General features: G+C 49.5%; 1 protein-coding gene across 5 annotated transcripts in view; it reads right to left on the bottom strand.

The window, feature by feature from the left end:
• The window catches only part of LOC147117753 (catenin delta-2-like), a 1,234,825-nt gene that overhangs the window by 112,082 nt on the left and 1,101,078 nt on the right, over nucleotides 1-21,665 (bottom strand). For all 5 annotated transcript variants that reach the window (XM_085988992.1, XM_085988995.1, XM_085988993.1 and 2 more), the window contains 2 exons: nucleotides 9,277-9,394; nucleotides 4,474-4,659 (listed from right to left, as the gene is read on the bottom strand). In XM_085988992.1, coding sequence (XP_085845118.1) covers nucleotides 4,474-4,659; nucleotides 9,277-9,394 — 304 coding nt within the window. The remainder of the gene's footprint in view (nucleotides 1-4,473; nucleotides 4,660-9,276; nucleotides 9,395-21,665) is intronic.

Raw genomic sequence — 21,665 nt, 5'->3', positions numbered from 1 at the left:
ACCCTTCGTCCCATCATTCCTGTGTTGGCTTTTTGAAAAAGCTATCAAATTACAGTACTCCACTCCCCCGCTCTTTCCACATGGGCCTGCAAATGTTTCCTTTTCAAGTTTCTTTTTGAATGTGAAGGGGTGGAAGATATGATTTAGCTTTATAAAGCTGGTTAGACCCCAACTGGAGTATTGCATTCAGTTCTGGGCACCACACCTCGGGAAGGATATATTGGCCTTGGAGGGGTACAGCGCAGATTCACCAGAATGATACCGGGGCTAAAAGGGTTAAATTATGAGGACAGGTTGCATTGACTAGACTTGCATTCATAAGAACAAAACATAAGAAATAGGAGCAGGAGTAGGCCATTTGGCCCTTTGAGCTTGCTCCACCATTCAGTAAGATCATGGCTGATCTTCTACCTCAACTCCACCTTCCCGCACTATCCCGAGATTCTTTTAGTATCCAAAAATCTATCGCTCTCTGTCTTGAATATATTCAATGACTGAACATCCACTGCTCTCTGGGGTAGAGAATTCCAAAGATTAACAAGAAATTTCTCCTCATCTCAGTCCTAAATGGCCGACCCCTTATTCTGAGACTGTGACCCCTAGTTCTAGATTCCCCAGCCAGGGGAAACATCCTCCCAGCATATACCCTGTCAAGCCCTTTAAGATATTTACATGTTTCAATGAGATCACCTCTCATTCTTCTAAACTCGTGAATATAGGCCGAGTCTACTCAATCTCTCCTCATAGGACAATCCCCTCATCCCAGGAATCCGTCTGGTGAACCTTTGTTGCACTCTCTCTAAGGCAAGTATATCCTTCCTTAGGTAAGGAAATATTCCTTATTATTGTTATAATATTCCCTTGAGTTATAGAAGTTAAAGGGGTGATCTAATTGAGGTGTTTAAGATGATTAAAGGATTTGATGGGGGAGAAAAACAATTTCCTTAATGTATATCGCCTCTCCTTATTCTTCTTTCTTTGTGGTTTCTATTTTTGCAGTGTTTTAATATACTTTTGTTGAAGCTCTCTAATGAAATGATGAGTGATGGCATCATTATGAAAACTGCTTTGTAGAAATAACTGGGGTTGAGGTTGAGACAACGTGGAATAGCGAGGGAGCTCAGCGCTGCGCCTGGCCTGTTTCACTTGATCTGGTAAGTAGTGCGTGATGCACAGCAAAGTTGAAAAGTGTTCCACCACCGGGCAGACATTTAGGAGCACAAAGTTCGCCAATGTATTACACACAAGTGACAGGGCCGATCTTTTTGCCACGAGCATCGAGATGCCATTGACGTAAAGTGCTGGATCCAGCAGCCCCGCCAAGAACTGGAGAGGCCCAGCCAGCATGGGTGGCTGCTTTAGATGTTGATCCAAGCTGTAGCTCAAACAGGGAGCTTCTGCCTCTCGATGTGACAGACTGCCTTTGTATCCCTTGTACCAGACTTCTCCAGATAGGTTCTGAATATCTCAATGCACACAGTTTGCCACTACAACAGATTCTAAAAATATCATTGCAGCAGAAAGCTTCTTTAAAACGTCATTTTGGCTGGCAACTAGCATAACGGGCAGGAGCAGACTGTAGCAAGATCAAAGCTCAGCGGGAGACTGAGTAAAATGCTAGCCCGACAACAGGATAAGACGGGGTGACATTTGTCTGATGGGATCTTCTAAGACTGTGCAGGAAAACAGGGAAGCAGTTGGGGCCATTAAAATGAAGAATCTACTGCATATAAGGTGTCGACCACAGCTCAGTTGGTAGCACTCTCACCTTTGGGTCAGAAGGTCATGGGTTCAAGTCCCACCCCAGAGACTTGAGCACATAATCTAGGTTGACACTCAGTGCAGTACTGAGGAAATGCTGCACTGTCGAAGGTGCCGTCTTTTGGATGGAGCGTTAAACCGAGGCCCCGTCTGCCCTTTCAGATGGATGTAAAAGATCCCATGGCACTATTTCAAAGAGGGGCAGGGGAGTTATCCCCGGTGTCCTGGCCAGTATTTATCCCTCAACCAACATCACTAAAAAAAAAACTGATTACCTGGTCATAATCACATTGCTGTTTGTGGGAGCTTGCTGTGCGCAAAATTGGCTGCCATGTTTCCTACATTACAGCAGTGGCTACACTCTAAAAGTACTTTAGTGGTTGAAAAGCACCATGGGGCATCCTGAGGTCGTGAAAGGCGCTATATAAATGCAAGTTCTTTATTTTACTTCTTGAAATGAGTCACTGGCCAGAGTGGGCTGCATTGGTCCAGGATACTGCATCCAGGGTACCTGTCTCAAACCTAACTCCGTCTTATCTGGACATATGTTTGTTCGACTTTTATTGAGAATTGCCTGGCTGAAGAGGGAACACCCATGTCAATCTCAACCAGCTCCTCCCCGCTACACAGCTGTAGCGCGACTTTCCCAGCATGAAGGAAGGTGGGAATTCAAAATGCTTTGGACCCTAGAACTTGCATCCAAGGGAACATGAAGGCCCGAGCAGTATATTTGCATCAGAACCTTGAATGGTATATTGACCAGGATCATGGCCAGTGCTAGTTGTAATTTGAGGTAGATTAACATTGCGTTCACCCTGCACAAACACCACCAAACAAATTTGAGTGACATGTTTTTTGCTTCGTACATCTATAATCTTTTCATGGAATCAAACACTTGCTAAACCCAACAAGAAATAACTTCAAACGGGGTCTTTGAGGGTGTTCATGCAGCTGTTTCCATACGTTATATTCCTCCCATGTACTAAGTCACATGGACTCTTGCTCCCCAAGGTTTATAAATGGGTGACGTGACAAAATTAATGGGGGGGGGGGGGGGGAAATGCAGCTGTTCACTCAGCTCCTGCTACACTCCATGATGATACAACCTTAAACAGTATCATCTTCCGATAATGAGAACCATTCAGTCGACCCCTGAGGGGGACTGGAAGTTATTACTAGTTATAATGATTACATCGCTCATTAAGAAACTCACAGGACAATTCCCCCATTGGATGGGTGAGAAATACACTTCAAAAGCGTCTCAGAGCTGCAGAAAGTTTGCACGCTCTTTGACGCTACAGTGGTGTTGAGAAAATGCATGGATTTCTACGGCCTCCCGTTGCTTTGTCGTTACATTGTAACAAAGATCAGTATAAAGTCGACACAGCTCCAAAGTGATTCGGAATGTTCTCTATCCTTCCAGTAAAACCACCGACTCCAGCCCACCTTGTAATGACACACAGCAGCTTGCTTGAACAAAAAGAACAGAGCTCAGCGGATCGACGATTCATGAACGACACAAACAACACTAATTGCCAGTTGAACTGGGCCCACTCCCCAGTTGAGCTGGGCTCACACCCCAGTTGAACTGGGCCCAATCCCCAGTTGAGCTGGGCTCACTCCCCAGTTGAGCTGGGCTCACTCCCCAGTTGAACTGGGCCCAATCCCCAGTTGAGCTGGGCCCACTCCCCAGTTGAGCTGGGCTCACTCCCCAGTTGAGCTGGGCTCACTCCCCAGTTGAGCTGGGCTCACTCCCCAGTTGAACTGGGCTCACTCCCCAGTTGAGCTGGGCTCACACCCCAGTTGGACTGGGCCCAATCCCCAGTTGAGCTGGGCTCACTCCCCAGTTGAGCTGGGCTCACTCCCCAGTTGAACTGGGCCCAATCCCCAGTTGAGCTGGGCTCACTCCCCAGTTGAGCTGGGCTCACTCCCCAGTTGAACTGGGCTCACTCCCCAGTTGAGCTGGGCTCACTCCCCAGTTGAGCTGGGCTCACTCCCCAGTTGAGCTGGGCTCACTCCCCAGTTGAACTGGGCTCACTCCCCAGTTGAACTGGGCTCACTCCCCAGTTGAACTGGGCTCACTCCCCAGTTGAGCTGGGCTCACTCCCCAGTTGAACTGGGCTCACTCCCCAGTTGAACTGGGCCCAATCCCCAGTTGAGCTGGGCCCAATCCCCAGTTGAGCTGGGCTCACTCCCCAGTTGAGCTGGGCTCACTCCCCAGTTGAGCTGGGCTCACTCCCCAGTTGAACTGGGCCCAATCCCCAGTTGAGCTGGGCTCACTCCCCAGTTGAGCTGGGCTCACTCCCCAGTTGAACTGGGCCCAATCCCCAGTTGAGCTGGGCTCACTCCCCAGTTGAGCTGGGCTCACTCCACAGTTGAGCTGGGCTCACTCCCCAGTTGAGCTGTGCTCACTCCCCAGTTGAACTGGGCTCACTCCCCAGTTGAGCTGGGCTCACTCCCCAGTTGAACTGGGCCCAATCCCCAGTTGAGCTGGGCTCACTCCCCAATTGAGCTGGGCTCACTCCCCAGTTGAGCTGGGCTCACTCCCCAGTTGAGCTGGGCTCACTCCCCAGTTGAACTGGGCCCAATCCCCAGTTGAGCTGGGCTCACTCCCCAGTTGAGCTGGGCTCACTCCCCAATTGAACTGGGCCCAATCCCCAGTTGAGCTGGGCTCACTCCCCAGTTGAGTTGTTCCCGATCCCCAGTTGTCACCTGATTGTGGCCCTTCTTTTTCTTCTTCTTCTTGCCCCAACAACCCGAGCTCTCGCCGTCCTTGCCATTGCTGTCACTGCACAGCAGCCCATCAAACTCGTCTGTGCCCATCTGCTGTCCCTGGGCCGTTTCCGCCGCCAGCCGGTAAGAAAGGTTCCTCAAGATGCAGACGCAATTCTCAATCGTCTGGGAGGAGGAAGCAAAGACCAAAATGAATCGCATTGCATTACAGAATTATTACAGCACAGAAGGAGGCCATTCGACCCATGGTCGAAATCTTTGAAAGAGATATCCACTTAGTTAATTAGTCTCACTCACCCTGCTATTTCCCCATAGCTCTGCAAATTTCTCCTTTTCAGGTACATATCCAGATCCCTTTGGAAAGTTACTATTGAATCTGCTTTCAGGTATAGAATTTTACTTATTTGAATTTTGTTTTGAACTTACAATGGGCCATAATTTGTTGCAGCAGGGCATCAGTTCTAGAGAGGTTGGGAGTCATTAACACTTATCATGTCATTAAAAGGGTACTTACACTTGTAATGAAAAGACTTAACTTCCTGTGCCGAGTTTACTGGGCAATTAATGGGAAAATACAGCAAGTTCCTAAAAAGATGAGGGGGCTAAGGGTGAGCTGCCATTTTCGCAAAGCTAACAGCAACTCGGACAGCAATGTTTGGATATTCACATTTAACCGCGCACCTGCTCCTCACCTGAAGTTGCTGTACCATTTATCCATAAATAACGGTGAGCGCCATTAGCCTTGTCGTTAATTTGACAGAAATTTCTGGCCCATCATGTCCCAAACTACCGTCAATCATTAAAATGGAACACGTTCATCCTGGGCTAAGAAAAGCAGCATGTTACGTGTTCAATCGTCTTCCTTTGCTGCCTTCAATCGCCCATTCCCTCCCATCTCCCCTGGCTGGTGCTGGGGCACAGTTCCACAGGTCCAGTCACCACTGCTTACAGTGATTGGTGCTAATGCGATTCGCCAGCAAAAGCATCATCGGTTGTCGGAGTGAAACGTTAGCCCCACACGGCCTCCAGAGGATTTGGGGTGTAACCTGTTGGTTGGGTTTTGTACGCGGGCTGGTGTGGGGGATAATATTTAAATGATTAAACTGCTAAAACTGTACAGCAGAGCCCAGCTGTCAGATCCAGGAGACTGGCACCTGTGGACCTTGCACGGGGTTTATTTCTTCGACAGGCAAGACCAGGCTATCTGTGGGATAATATGAAGCTCAGGTTTCCTGCTTCAGACTTAGATCAATCGCATCCCGATACTGAATGGGGATTTGCGAATGAATGACATCCGTGCATCATAGAAACATAGAAGATAGGAGCAGGAGTAGGCCATTCGGCCCCTCGAGCCTGCGCCGCCATTCAATGCGATCATGGCTGATCATCCAAGTTCAGTACCCGGTCCCGGCTTTCTCCCCATACCCCTTGGTCCCTCTAGCCTTAAGAAATATATCCAACTCCTTCTTGAATATATTTAATGTATTGGCCTCTACTGCCTTCTGTGGTAGAGAATTCCACAGGTTCACCACTCTCTGGTTGAAGAAATGCCTCCTCATTTCTGTCCTAAAAGGCCTACCCCTTATCCTTAGACTGTGACCCCTGGTTCTGGATTCCACGACCATCGGGAACATCCTCCCTGCATCTAATCTGTCCAGTCCTGCCAGAATTTTATAAGTTTCAATGAGATCCCCTCTCATTCTTCTAAACTCCAGCGAGTACAAGCCCAATCGTCCCAATCTCTCCTCATACGTCATTCCTGCCATCCCAGGTATCAGCCTGGTGAATCTTCGCTGAACTCCTTCCATGGCAAGAACATCCTTCCTCAGATAAGGCGACCAAAACTGCACACAATACTCAAGATGTGGTCTCACCAAGGCCCTGTACAACTGCAGCAAGGCATCCATGTTCCTGTACTCAAACCCTCTCGCTATGAAGGCCAACATACTATTTGCCTTCTTAACCGCCTGCTGCACCTGCATGCTTACCTTCAGCGACTGGTGCACAAGGACACCCAGGTCTCGTTGCACTTCCCCTTTTCGCCATTCTATTGCCATTCAGCCAATCTATTGCTGTTCAGTACATCAATGTTACTACATCGGTAAGTGCAGAGGATTAAACTGCCCAAAATAGTCAGCATGCTTAATCTATATATATAAAAGGATCGATCTGTCTGTCTGTCTGTCTGTAGGTCCGGGCATCACTCAAAAGTTATAGAGCGTACCTACACATATGTTTTTTCAAAAGAAAACTTATTAGGGGAGCGTCATAGGCATATTTACTTTTTGGTCAGACAAAAATTGTTCGGACAGTATACAAAAAAACGGCAAAATTCCGCTCATTAGCAGTTGACCAATCCTACCGCTCATTAGCGTTGAGTGACGTGAATGTTGACCAATCCTACGGGGGGGGGGGGGAACGCGCTGCGTCACGGGGGGCCTTTCATGGCATGTGTGGGCGGGGCCTAATCCTTCAAACTGCCGTTAGTGCCTCACAAAATGGCGGCCGCGGGAAAACTATCTCCTTCCCTCACTCTCTCTCCTCTTCCCTCTCTCTCTCTCTCCTTCACTCTCTCTCTCTCTCCTTCCCCCTCTCTCTCTTGCCGTGAGTGCGGGACCAGGAAAACCGCAGCTTTCCAATGAGCCGTCCCTGACCGCAATCGGACATGGGAGTCCGCAGCGAAAGGCGTTCGTCTGCTGCCCGACCAACCGGGTCCAAAGGCCCGCCGCGTTAACCATGAGGAACGCCGGGCTTGCTTCGGAGCGATGGGCACCCGGCCTCCCGTTGTCGGACTGACTCCATTCTGCTACCGATGTGAGTCGGGCCGGGCCTGAGGCGCTAGGGAGGGAGAGGGGAGGGAGGGAGACAGAGGAAAGGAGGGAGAGACAGGGGGAGGGAGAGAGAGAGGGGGAGGGAGGGAGGGAGGGAGAGAGAGAGGGGGAGGGAGGGAGGGAGAGGAGAGGGGGAGGGAGGGAGAGGAGGAGGGAGGGGGGAGGGAAAGGGGGAGGGAGAGGGGGAGGGAGAGGAGAGGGGGAGGGAGGGGAGAGGAGAGTGACCAGCCCACCAGTCTCATAACCAGTTTTACAAAAAAGCCTGGGCAATGCCGGGCACCCCAGCTTGTGCGTTATAAGTGAGGCCTTTGTAATTGACACTCTATGGTAATGGTTAGTGCTGTTTTCCCGACATAGTAGTCTGCCCGCAATTTGTGTGGACAGTGTAAGTTGGTGGGGACTGTACCAGCAGCCCTCTCCTCATTTATCCCACGCCAGCCTCGGCAGCGAGTGTCAGCGGGATATTTAACTGTGAAAGGAAGCACAACTGAGCAAGATCCCGTCCTCACTCATTGCCCACTTGTCCAGCACAAGTAATCTGGAGCGAGGATCCTAGCTCAGGGGTTGCTGAGGCCAATTGCAGCAGTAGGCCAATCTGAGGTCAGCACACTCAGCATAGACCAGGGATCAAACCTGGGGAGATGCAAGTGAAACATTATAGGAGCTGTCATGTGATACGGTGCGCTTTTTGACTTTGCTCTGACACATCACCATTCTTTTCGGTGCAGACCTAATCATGAAGTCACTGGAAAAACAAAAGGGGTAATTTACTGGGTTTGCAGACTCCACACAGAGCTTTGCATCCCAGGAGTGCATTTGGGAATATTGAATAGAGAGGAAAACCATGCCGGATTTCAGGTTCATTAAAATGAATGGATGGAAACCTGGGCAGGCTGTGTAACAGACCATGATCCTCCGTGTCCAATGCTCCAGTATCAGTGCGACCGTGGCAGGTTTGCTGGTTCCTCTTACCCTGATCGACCCACTAAGGTTATTAAACTTTTTCTGACACTTGAGTTGCTATGTATGGGATCATTTGAGCTGGCCCATGCCATCCCCTGCTACTGACATACTCCCCTTGTGGGCTAGTGTTCCTGGGCATCAAGCAATGCCTCCGTCCTCTCCCTAATTTCATTCAGAAGTATTTGCACAACCTCACCCTTGAAACTGAGGCCTTTTGATTTTTGGTGTACTGGCCCTTTAAGATGCTGCAGACCTTTAATTGTTGCAGCAGTGCACAGATTTCTTCCTCGCAAAAGATGAGCTCCCAATAAGTAGCGGTCCTGATGCTTGGAACTCATCAGCATTATTCAAATTAGGCATGTGTACCGTCAGTGTCTTGCTATGCTTTTCTGCTTCTGTGTAATTTAACTGTAAATATATTCGACTATTAGTTTTAGCCTGGTGCAACGATCTGACAGTGTGACATGTACTGACTCGCAGTGGACAGGTCAGTGTGCTGGGAATCCCAAGTGTATTATAATGTAATGGAAGGGTAATAGTCGGTCCAAAGGCATTCTATCCCATTCACAACACATATAGAAGGTGGAAGCTTTAGTTCAGAAGATACTGTCTGCAATGGAAACGGCTTATCTTCTTTAAATGCAAGTTAAAAATACTGGGAGAAAGTCCAAGTTATAACACCACGTGTTGGTTTAATTATAGTGGTATCGTACACAAGTACAGAGGCATTTTAAACATGATTTATCTCATCATGTTTGTAAATAAAGTTTTCACAGACACTTTCTCCTGAAGATAACTTGCATTCATTGACACTCATTTTGGGTAGCAAAAAAAACTTCCGGAGGTGTAGTTATATTTCTGTGATGTCAAAGAGTTCAGCCGCTCTCCGAAATCTGTCTCCCCCCACTCGCCCCCCCCACTTCCTTTCCCTTCAGATTCTCATCAGTTATGCCGCATAAAGGAAAATAAAACTTGAAAATGGTCAAACCTTGCTGTCAATCTCACTGCTCCCCAGCGCAGACTGAATCACGTACAGCAACGCATCGGTGAGGCCATCGCATTCTCTCATCCTTCTGCGCGCCTCCTCGCCAGCCGAGCTTACATTCCTGCAAAGGGGGCACAGAATATGGGTCAGTAGCTAGTCATCTCTCGCGCGCACGCCCCTTTGATTTTTCTCCTGGGAATTTTGCTCACAGCAGTGTCTTGGAGATTAACCTTTAATTCCCGGAGACTCCAGGACAATCCTGGCGGATTGCCAGTGCAGACGGGGAAATAATGTTTCATTGAAGTGATTTCCTCATTTGTTTTGATAATTTCCCAAACGGTTGACTTGGAGTACAGGACAAACAAACAACACATGTCCCATATCAGGGTTAAACATCCACTAGTAGCTGGTAAACTTGGGTAAAAAAAATATTTTGAAAATAGGTACATTGCAATATAGCATTGCTACTTTTATGTATTAAGAACATAAGAATTAGGAGCAGGAAGAGATGCAACTCTTCATATATCCCTTATGCCCCTCAAACTGAGGCTTAAGTTGAGCCTAAACAATAACTTTAGCAAGTGAAAATATTGTTCTAAAGCTAAGTTGGCAAAACATGAGGTAATACCTTTAGTTTGAAAAGTGGGGCATTAGAATACAGCACTGTCCATGGCAGGGTCCTAAGGGGGGTGGGGGGGGGATCGTCAACACCCCTTGCCCCTGAATAAACAGTAAAGACTTGCAACATCAAGGTTATTAAAATATTCACAGCCCTGTGTTGACTATGAGTTTTGTGCCTTGGTTCTGTTTCACGGAGTTGCATCGCTTGTTATTGCTGATCTATGAACTGCTTCTGAAGTGATTCAGCCTCAAATCCCCAGGAAGCTATTATAAAGCGTAAACTATTGTGGCTTAGAATGTCATGCTGTATTTTCAAAGAAATCTCAAACACTTCAGAGCAAAAACTTCCTGGGGTTTATTTCTTTCTGCCGTTCTCACCTGGGCTCAGCATGTGCAGATAAAAGGGCAGTTTGTTCTCCAATTAAAACCTCCCTTAAAGAAACACACTGACTTGCCTTCCAAATGAATCTAACCTTTGAACCCAAAACTCAGCCTTTCATTTTTTCTCTTAAGGGAATCAATTTTGGCAGCAAGAATTGCCGAGGTAGGATTGTAGTAGAACCACTGAATGACTCTGGCTAACTGTATATAATTCTCTTTAACGATGTTCTACCACCAGCCTAAACCTGTACCATTGTGTTAGGCATTACTGTGTTTTGTATATAGAGTTTGCATGTACGGGGCATGGCCCCTTTAAGAGCGCGGGAAAATGCGGGCAAACGCGATGACGTCACGTCGCAAACCATGGGGCTGCCCAGGCAGTCCTCGTGGCATCTCCGTTGAGTAAAGACCTGTTTAGTTGTTCTCTTGTGTCGATCTCCGTTATTCGTAGGAATTCGTTAATTCCTACATTGGTGACCCGGTTTTTGTGAACGTTTTCACATAAGAAGAGCACAGCATGGAAGCAAACGCCATTTCGCTAAAGCTACCGCAGTTCTGGGAGCAGCAAGCGCCTCGTGGTTTATTCAGGTCGAGGCCCAGTTCGCCCTGAGGAACATCGATGCGGATCAGACCAAGTACCTTTATGTGGTCTCCGCACTCGACAGCTCTACTGCCTCTCGGATCGTCAGCCTCCTCGAAAACCCCCCAACGGAGCGTAAGTATGAAACCCTCCAAGCGCGGTTACTGCAGGTTTTCGGGCTCACAAAATCGGAGCGCGCCCGTCGATTACTCGCTATGCCCGGGCTCGGTGACTCCAAGCCTTCAGAGTTGATGAGCCAAATGCTCACACTCCTGGGCTCAGAACGGGAATGTTTCCTATTCCGCGAGATTTTCCTCAGCCAACTGCCTGAACAGGTACAAGCTGCCCTGGCCAGATCTGAAATTGAAGACTGCGCAACACTCGCTGCGGAGGCTGACAAAATTTTTGCTGTAACTCGGCAGTACTGCGCCGCCATGAGGCACCCATCCCCCGCAGACGCCGCCCCAGCTTGTCAGCCTGCTGGGCTGTGTTTCTACCACGCGCAGTTCGGCGCGAAGGCGAAGCGTTGCCGCCCTCCCTGCAGTTTTCCCCAAGAAAACAAACAACAACCGACACTGCGACCACCGAGGAATGGGTCTAACGGGCACCCCGCGGCCGCGATGGCGATCGGCAACGCGGGAAAATTGCTGTTCATCACTGATGCTCTCTCCGGTCGTCGTTTTCTGTGCGACACCGGGGCGCAGTGCAGCATTTTACCCGCGTCCGCCCTCGATTTGCAGACGGGGAATCACGGCCCCACCCTTGAAGCGGCCAATAGCGGAACAATTCAGACCTTAGGCAGACGGCGAGTGGAGGTGTGCCTCGGGGGGCAACGTTTTCACTGGGAGTTTGTTACGGCCAGAGTTTCCCAGCCCCTCCTCGGCATGGATTTCCTGTGCGCCAACAGCCTCCTGGGCGACGTTAGGAACCGGTGGCTGATCAACGCAGCAACTTTTAATTCTCTTCCGTGTTACCGCAGTAACACTACGTCACGTACCGTCTCCTGTGTGTTCCCGACTCCTGATGAGTTCGCTCACCTGCTCGGCGAATTCCCCGACCTGACAAGACCCACGTTCTCCTCCACAGCCACAAAACATTGTGTGGAACACCACATCACCACCAACAGCCCCCCGGTCTACGCGCGGGCCCGGCACCTGGAACCTGGCAAGCTGGCGGTCACAAAGGCGGAGTTCGCGACCATGGAACGGTTAGGGATTATTCGCCGGTCGAATAGTCCCTGGTCTTCACCCCTCCATATCGTCCCGAAGCCTGGCGGCAGATGGCGGCCATGCGGCGACTATCGACGACTCAACGACGCCACCACTCCTGATCGGTACCCGATCCCCCACATCCAGGATTTCTCTGCCCATTTGGCAGGGAACACCGTGTTCTCAAAAGTCGACCTCATCCGGGGCTACCACCAGGTCCCAGTTCATCCACAAGACGTCCAGAAGACCGCAGTCATCACCCCATTCAGCCTCTTCGAGTTTTTACGAATGCCGTTTGGGTTAAAGAACGCCGCCCAGGCTTTCCAACGCCTGATGGACTCCGTGCTGTGGGACCTCAAGTTTCTCTTCGTCTACCTGGATGATATTCTAATTGCCAGTCCTACTAAGGAAGAACATACCTGTCACCTACGCACCCTTTTTCGACGCCTCAACCAACACGGCCTGATTATCAACCCGGCCAAGTGTCAGTTTGGCCTGCACCAAATTGACTTCCTGGGGCATCGCAGCGGTTCCTTTACCTTCGAAAGTGGAGGTGGTGACATCCTTTCCACGCCCACAGAACGTAAAGGCCCTGCAGGAATTCCTAGGCATGGTAAACTTTTACCACCGTTTCGTGCCTAAGGCAGCACTACTCATGCAGCCCCTGTACGAGGCCCTCAAGGGCAAGACTGGCAAGAACCCGGTGGACTGGATGGATGACATGGCCCGAGCGTTCGCCGACACCAAAAGCGCATTAGCCAACGCGACTATGCTGGCGCACCCGCTGCCAGGAGCCACCATCGCCCTCACCACCGATACGTCGGACTACGCAGTCGGTGCCATGCAACAGCAGTGGGTGGACGGGACATGGCAGCCGTTGGCATTCTTCAGCTGTCAACTATGGCAGAACGAGAGAGCATACAGCACGTTCGACCGGGAGTTGTTCGCCCTTTTTCTGGCCATCCGCCATTTTCGGTTCCTACTGGAAGGACGTCCTTTCACCGCCTTTGTGGACCATAAGCTGCTAACCTTTGCAATGGCCAAGACCGCCGAACCGTGGTCGGCCCGACAGCAGCATCAACTGACCTACATATCCGAATTCACCACGGATATACAGCACGTGGCCGGTAAGGACAACCTGGTGGCAGACTGCCTCTCCCACGCGATCGTCAATATGGTTCATTTGGGCATCGACTACGCCCTCATGGCAGCGGACCAAGCCTCAGACCCGGAAGTCCAAGCTTACAGAACGGCCATCACTGGCCTCCAGTTGGCCGACGTCAAGTTCCATTCGGCAGGTACCACGCTGTTGTGTGATGTCTCCGTACAGGATCCTCGCCCTGTTGTGCCGGTCGTCTGGCGCCGCAAAGTGTTCGACGCCATACATGGGTTGTCACACCCAGGAATGAAGGCCTCTCAGAAACTGATGTCAGCGAAATTTGTATGGCATGGCATGCATAAAGATGTCCATGGCTGGGCGAACACCTGCGTGGTCTGCCAAAAGGCCAAGGTACAGCGCCACATCAAAGCTCCGTTGGCCACCTTCACAGTTCCGGAGCGACGTTTTGACCATGTCAACGTGGACCTGGTAGGGCCACTCCCACCCTCCCATGGTTTTTCACACATCCTGACCATGGTTGACTGCACCACCAGATGGCCGGAGGCGGTCCCCCTGTCATCCACTACTTCAGCGGACGTGGCCAGGGCGTACATTTCCTTCTGGATCGCCCGTTTCTGAGTGCCTGCAGATATTTCGTCAGACAGGGGACCGCAGTTTTCCTCCGAACTCTGGAATGCAGTGGCCCAAGGACTCGGTGTCAAATTACACCACAGCCTACCACCCACAGGCGAATGGCCTCTGCGAACGCTTCCACCGGTCAATGAAAGCCACCCTGAGGGCCAGCCTCCAGGACGCTGGATGGGCAGACAAGCTACCGTGGGTCCTGTTGGGCCTTCGCACGGCCCCCAAAGAAGACCTTCACTCTTCATCAGCGGAGCTTGTGTATGGTCAGCCGCTGCGAGTCCCAAGGGACTTCCTACCAACATCGACGGAGCCATGGTCCGCGTCTGTCCAGCTTGCTAGTCACCAAGAGGCGGCCAGATGTTTCGCACCGGTGCCCACTTCGCACCACGGGCTGCAGAGGTCACACGTTCCCATGGAGCTTCACAAGGCTAAATACATTTTTATTCGCCATGACGCACATAGGGATCCGCTCAAGCCCCATATACCGGTCCCTTCCGCGTGTTGGAAGCAGGGGACAAAACCTTCACGGTAGTTGTCGGTGGTAAGCCGGACCACATTTCGGTCGACCGCTTAAAGCCAGCCCATTTAGACCGCGACCGCCTCGTCGAGACAGCACAACCGCTGAGACGGGGTCGGCCACCCATCGTCGTTACGGCAGACCGAGTGCGGCCGCCCGCCAGACCACCAGCAGCCTCCGCCTCGAGAGTACAGGAGTCATTCTGACAGGCTCGTCAGACCCCCTCACCGTTTGACTTTGTCCGTTAAAGTGAATTCTGGGGGGGGGCGCATGTGGCAGAACCACTGAATGACTCTGGCTAACTGTATATAATTCTCTTTAACGATGTTCTAACACCAGCCTAAACCTGTACCATTGTGTTAGGCATTACTGTGTTTTGTATATAGAGTTTGCATGTACGGGGCGTGGCCCCTTTAAGAGCGCGGGGAAACACGATGACGTCACGTTGCAAACCATGGGGCTGCCCAGGCAGTCCTCGTGGCATTTCCGTTGAGTAAAACCCTGTTTAGTTGTTCCCTTGTGTCGATCTCCGTTATTCGTAGGAATTCGTTAATTCCTACAGGATCACTTCGTAAAAGAGGCAGGTACTGTATAACATTAATGGTCTCCTGGACTAGTTTCGATCACCTAATGGGGTCGGAGAGGAATTTCCCAGATTTCCCCCCCCCTAATTGGCCTGGGTTTTGATCTGGTTTTTTGCCTCACCCAGGAGATCACATGGCTTTCGAGTGTGGTGGGGGTTGTATATAGTGCGATGCACCAGCCGTTGCAGTTGTGTGGGACAGGCTGCATGGACCAGAGGGTCTTTTCCTGACCGTCATTGTTCGTATGTAACTGCTTTTAAGTAGCTGGGGTCTACTGAAGCATATGACAGTGGGAACTGTCATGCACCCTCCACAATGGTACGGGCTAGACCTTCCCTTCGCAAGGAAAGGATGGGAATACCAAGCGCCAAATGTATTTTTAAGACAAGTTACTTGATTAAAGCTAGATTTGCTTTCCTGTAATAATACTGCAACCAGCAGGGCTGCAGTAAAGGGCCTACCCATATGTGAAAACTCTCTCAGGTGATATCCCCTCGATCCAGTGAGTAAACCAATTAATTCTGCACCAAGCGTTAATGGCTGTCTGTTCAAACAGATGTTACGTTCTACCGACCTTCTTCTTACAAACGTCTGAGTACCGTGACAGTACTTTCTCAGTGGAAAGCTATTCATTACACAAATATGATTCTGTGACAATGTGCCTAAGTGGAATTTGTAAACAATTATTAAGATACTCTATTCACATCATCCACTGTGCCAACAGCTCAACTGTGTCTGGGCTGCATGAGCAGCTTTGCTCATCACTCTGCTGCCCTGTGCCAGCTGAGCACAGAGTGTGTGAAACTGCTGAGCGAGGTGAGGATGGCCAATCTGTCTGGTGGGATGTATTATGGATCAAGGGACATGATTTGGATCTTTTGATCCCAGCCCACAAACATTTCGCTGGGCCGCGAAAGCAGCAACTGCTCCAAGCTGCCAGATTAAGTGCTGTTTTGCATCACTTGGTCAGAGCAGTAAGATTGGGAAGGTCGCAGAATGGAAAAGGCAGAGTGTAAGATATCACATGAGCATTGATGAACTGGAAGGTGAAATGTGGGATAGCACATGGGCGATGATGAACTGGGAGGTGGAGTGTGGGATATCACATGGGCGATGATGAACTGGGAGGTGGAGTGTGGGATATCACATGAGCTCGGTGATGAACTGGGAGGTGGAGTGTGGGGTATCACATGGGCAGTGATGAACTGGGAGGTGGAGTGTAGGATATCACATGGGTGATGATGAACTGAGAGGTGGAGTGTGGGATATCACATGGGTGATGATGAACTGGGAGGTGGAGTGTGGGATGAGCTGGGAGGTGGAGTATGGGACATCACATGGGCAGTGACGAGCTGGAAGGTGGAGTGTGGGATATCACATGGGTGATGATGAACTGGGAGGTGGAGTGTGGGATGAGCTGGGAGGTGGAGTATGGGACATCACATGGGCAGTGACGAGCTGAAAGGTGGAGTGTGGGATATCACATGGGCAGTGATGAACTGGGAGGTGGAGTGTGGGATGAGCTGGGAGGTGGAGTATGGGACATCACATGGGCAGTGACGAGCTGAAAGGTGGAGTGTGGGATATCACATGGGCAGTGATGAACTGGGAGGTGGAGTGTAGGATATCACATGAGCTCGGTGATGAACTGGGAGGTGGAGTGTGGGATATCACAGGAGTGGTGATTAGCTGGGAGGTGGAGTGTGGGATATCACATGGGCAGTGATGAGCTGGAAGGTGGAGTGTGGGACATCACATGGGCGATGATGAACTGGGAGGTGGAGTGTGGGATGAGCTGGGAGGTGGAGTATGGGATATCACAGGAGTGGTGATGAGCTGGGAGGTGGAGTGTGGGATATCACATGGGCGATGATGAACTGGGAGGTGGAGTGTGGGATGAGCTGGGAGGTGGAGTATGGGATATCACAGGAGTGGTGATGAGCTGGGAGGTGGAGTGTGGGATATCACATGGGCGATGATGAACTGGGAGGTGGAGTGTGGGATGAGCTGGGAGGTGGAGTATGGGATATCACAGGAGTGGTGATGAGCTGGGAGGTGGAGTGTGGGATATCACATGGGCGATGATGAACTGGGAGGTGGAGTGTGGGATGAGCTGGGAGGTGGAGTATGGGATATCACAGGAGTGGTGATGAGCTGGGAGGTGGAGTGTGGGATATCACATGGGCGATGATGAACTGGGAGGTGAAGTGTGGGATATCACAGGAGTGGTGATGAGCTGGGAGGTGGAGTGTGGGATATCACATGGGCGATGATGAACTGGGAGGTGAAGTGTGGGATATCACAGGAGTAGTGATGAGCTGGGAGGTGGAGTGTGGGATATCACATGGGCGATGATGAACTGGGAGGTGGAGTGTGGGATATCACAGGAGTGGTGATGAGCTGGGAGGTGGAGTATGGGACATCACATGAGATCAGTGATGAGCTGGGAGGTGGAGTGTGGGATATCACATGGGCGATGATGAACTGGGAGGTGGAGTGTGGGATATCACAGGAGTGGTGATGAGCTGGGAGGTGGAGTATGGGACATCACATGAGATCAGTGATGAGCTGGGAGGTGGAGTGTGGGATATCACATGGGCAGTGATGAGCTGGAAGGTGGAGTGTGGGACATCACATGGGCGATGATGAACTGGGAGGTGGAGTGTGGGATATCACATGAGCTCGGTGATGAACTGGGAGGTGGAGTGTGGGATATCACAGGAGTGGTGATGAGCTGGGAGGTGGAGTGTGGGATATCACATGGGCGATGATGAACTGGGAGGTGGCGTGTGGGATATCACAGGAGTGGTGATGAACTGGGAGGTGGAGTGTGGGATATCACATGAGCTCGGTGATGAGCTGGAAGGTGGAGTGTGGGACATCACATGGGCGATGATGAACTGGGAGGTGGAGTGTGGGATGAGCTGGGAGGTGGCGTATGGGACATCACATGGGCAGTGACGAGCTGAAAGGTGGAGTGTGGGATATCACATGGGCAGTGATGAACTGGGAGGTGGAGTGTAGGATACCACATGAGCTCGGTGATGAACTGGGAGGTGGAGTGTGGGATATCACAGGAGTGGTGATTAGCTGGAAGGTGGAGTGTGGGATATCACATGGGCAGTGATGAGCTGGAAGGTGGAGTGTGGGACATCACATGGGCGATGATGAACTGGGAGGTGGAGTGTGGGATGAGCTGGGAGGTGGAGTATGGGATATCACAGGAGTGGTGATGAGCTGGGAGGTGGAGTATGGGACATCACATGGGCGATGATGAACTGGGAGGTGGAGTGTGGGATGAGCTGGGAGGTGGAGTATGGGACATCACATGAGATCGGTGATGAGCTGGGAGGTGGCGTGTGGGATATCACATGGGCGGTGATAAGCTAGAAGGTGGAGCTCAGTGAAAATGTGTTGATTCGAGGAAATCCAAATGATAAAATAAAATATAATCAACATCAGAAGTTGTTAAGACTTCACTAAGATTTGGTGCCTATTTTTAGCAGAATTGTGAGAGCAGCTGCGTCCTATTTTTCACATGAGCACTCAGACCATTAGGATAAGGCTGTGGTAGGATAAATTCAACTGAGCTAATAGGAGTAGCAGAGAGCTGTGAATGGATAAGGAAATCAAAACTATTTAGCTGCTCATCATGTCTCCAGGATGTCCCAAGACATCTCACAAGCAATTAATTATTTTTGAAGTGTTGTCATTGTTGTATCGTAGGCTAACTCAGCAGCCAATTGGCGCACAGCAAGGTCCCACGAACAGCAAGGAGATAAATGAACAGTTATTCTGATTTTCAGTAATGTTGATTGAGGGAGGAATGTTGGCCAGGACATTCCCTGCCCTTCTTCGAATAATGCCGTCGGATCATTTACATCCACATAAGCAAGCAGACTGGGTCTCAGTTTAACACCTCATCCGAAAGATGGCACCTCCGACAGTGCAGCACTCCCTCAGTACTACACTGGAGGGTCAGCCTAGATTATGGCTCAAGCCCTGAAGTGGAACTTGAACCTTCAACCAGAGTCCTATCAACTGAGCCAAACTAACACTTGTTATTCATTTTACTTACGATTCGAAGTATTAAATTATGGCAAAATAAAAGTAATATGACTAATATCAATCTAATTATTGGAAAATTGGGAGACCCATGAATCGGGTGCGCTGATCTCTGTGCCGGATTCTCCGATTCACGCTCCCATTGAGCGAGATGTTAGATTGAAGTTTCAGTGAATTCCTTTGTGAGGGGAAGGTGTCAGGGGGAAATTGTGGATTAGGGACAATCGACAATAGAGGAAACTGTACAGGCTCTGTGACTGAACAGACTTGATAAGCTGGATGGGCTTTTCTTTGTATACATCTTCTTACATTTATAATTTAATGACGGGTCCGAGTTTGCGCTTTCACCAGAATGATACCGGGGCTAAAAGAGTTAAATTATGAGGACAGGTTGCATAGACTAGACTTGTATTCCATTGAGTATAGAAAATTAAGAGGTGATGTAATTGAGGTGTTTAAGATGATTAAAGATTTGATAAGGTAGAAAGAGAGAAACTATTTCCTCTGGTCGGGGTGTCCAGGACAAGTGGGCATAACCTTAGAATTAGAGCTGGGCCATTCAGGGGTGATGTCAGGAAGCATAAAGGGTAGTGGAAATCTGGAACTCTCTCCCACAAACAATCTATTAAGGCTAGCTCAATTATAAATTTCAAAACTGAGATTGATAGATTTTTGTTGGGTGAGGGTATTAAGGGTTACGAATCGAAGGCGGGTAAAAGGAGTTAAGATACAGATCAGCCATGATCTCATTGAATGGTGGAACAGGCTTGAAGGGCTGAATGGCCTACTCCTGTTCCTATGTTCCTTAATGCTTTCCTGAACAGTGTGGGTATTCCTTTAAAAAGTTCACAAAGACACATAACTTTCAAAACACTATTAAGTAAGGTTAAGTACTAGGAATGGTAAGCACTCATCCTGAGAGACTCCTCAGTAATTAGTTTTTTCAGGGGAAAGAGACAATTCATTTCGAAAAAACAAAATCCCATTAACACAGATCATTTGTGGGACCCTGCATTCATCCACGTTGGTTGCTAAACTAATGTGAAGGAGGGGGGCAATATAACCCACAGAAACCCCGCAGGGCTGTGACTGGTTCTTTATGTTCTATAAATAGTCCCATTCAAGAAACAGCAATGTAAGGTGACATACATCAGCTCATTGCAGCTATTTAATAGGACAGCAGCTAAACTGGAGGCAGCAAGCCTATAAATCGGCCAAATCACAAAAACGAACTGACCGCTCAAAGGGCTAAATTGCAAATAATCACCCGAAGGTAAATATTTCATTCAGCCTTTTAGGATCCTCTGCAACATTTAAGTCCAACATATCGGAAAATGGTGCTAACCATTTGCTAGTACCATAAGGAAAAAAAGGCTTGCATTTATATAGCGTCTTTCATGACCTCAGGACGTCCTGAAGCGCTTTACAGCCAAAGAAGTCATTTTGAAGTGTAGTCATTGTTGTAATGCAGGAAACACAGCAGCCAATTTGCGCACAGCAAGGTCCCACAAAAGGCAATGTGATAATGATAAGATCATCAAGCGTTTTTTTTGTGACGTTGGTTGAGGGATAAATATTGGCCAGGACACCGGGGAGAACTCCCTTGCTCTTCTTTGAAATAGTACCATGCGATCTTTTACGTCCACCTGAAAAGGCAGACAGGGCCTCAGTTTAATGGCTCAGCTGAAAGATGGCACCTCCGACAGTACAGCGCTCCCTCAGTACTGCACTGGGCGTGTCAGCCTAGATTTTGTGTTTAAGTCTCTAGAGCAGCTCGAAGGTAAGTCCCTCAAAGGGGGGGGGGGGCGGCGGTGGTGGAGCGGCAACGGAGGGGGAGCCGATCGCAAGTACTGTGCTTTTACTCCTCCTGACTCCACAGCAATGTCTTTTGAAATTGATGTTTTGTTGGCGGCTGCTGAAGACTCAGATGAACCAAACAAATGTCTGCAAGGGAGGCCTAAAACATGCCATCATTTACATACGTACGGGGCCTGACGCCTGTTTTAGGTAGTTACCCAAGGCGCCCGTAAAGCCACCTTTACCAATATGGCGCTGCTCATAATTTAGGCTCAGGTTAGGCGTGAAACTTTGCACCCCCCGTTTACTGTACAGAAAACAAGGCGAAGCGAGGACCAATTCCTACCCCGACGTGAGGCTTGCACACCACCATTCACTGCAGAAAAAATGTGTCCTCTGAAGTTTATTAAAGTAATTCTATCGAAGTTGAATTATGGATGAAAGCTTGAGTTTTTCTTTTCCTTACAGAGTCCTGCGGCTGGGTGACGCTTTATCAAAATGATAACGGGATAAATCAAGGGCTGTAATCAGCCCAAGTGTTGCCGCTTCTGAGATGTAAACTAATCCCAGCTCCAGAAGGAACCATGCCACGGAAGAATTATGTAATCGTAACTAACGCTGTGCTTCTCTATTTCATGTTAGGCGATGCATTTTACAGCCGCTACACGTACAATATTGAGCTGCTCTCCAGAGCATTTACAGTGATTAAAAACGGTGCAACAATATCACAAATTTATGAGCCTGACAACATTTTAATATGCGCACACACTTCATTTTGTTTTCAAGAAAGTGGATTCATACTTTCCTTTTCCAGCCCAGAAAAAAACAGAATAGATGAGCGCGTCAGGAGGAAAAACAATCGCATAATTTTTCTCCACGCTGTCCATCCATATTT

This window comes from Somniosus microcephalus, chromosome 5 (genome assembly GCF_052327205.1).
Source record: "Somniosus microcephalus isolate GS21.2 chromosome 5, FLI_Smic_1.0, whole genome shotgun sequence".
In the NCBI taxonomy this organism is placed as follows: Eukaryota; Metazoa; Chordata; class Chondrichthyes; order Squaliformes; family Somniosidae; genus Somniosus; species Somniosus microcephalus.
Note: the sequence above shows the minus strand (reverse complement) of the source record. Positions and strands in the feature narration are given on the sequence as shown.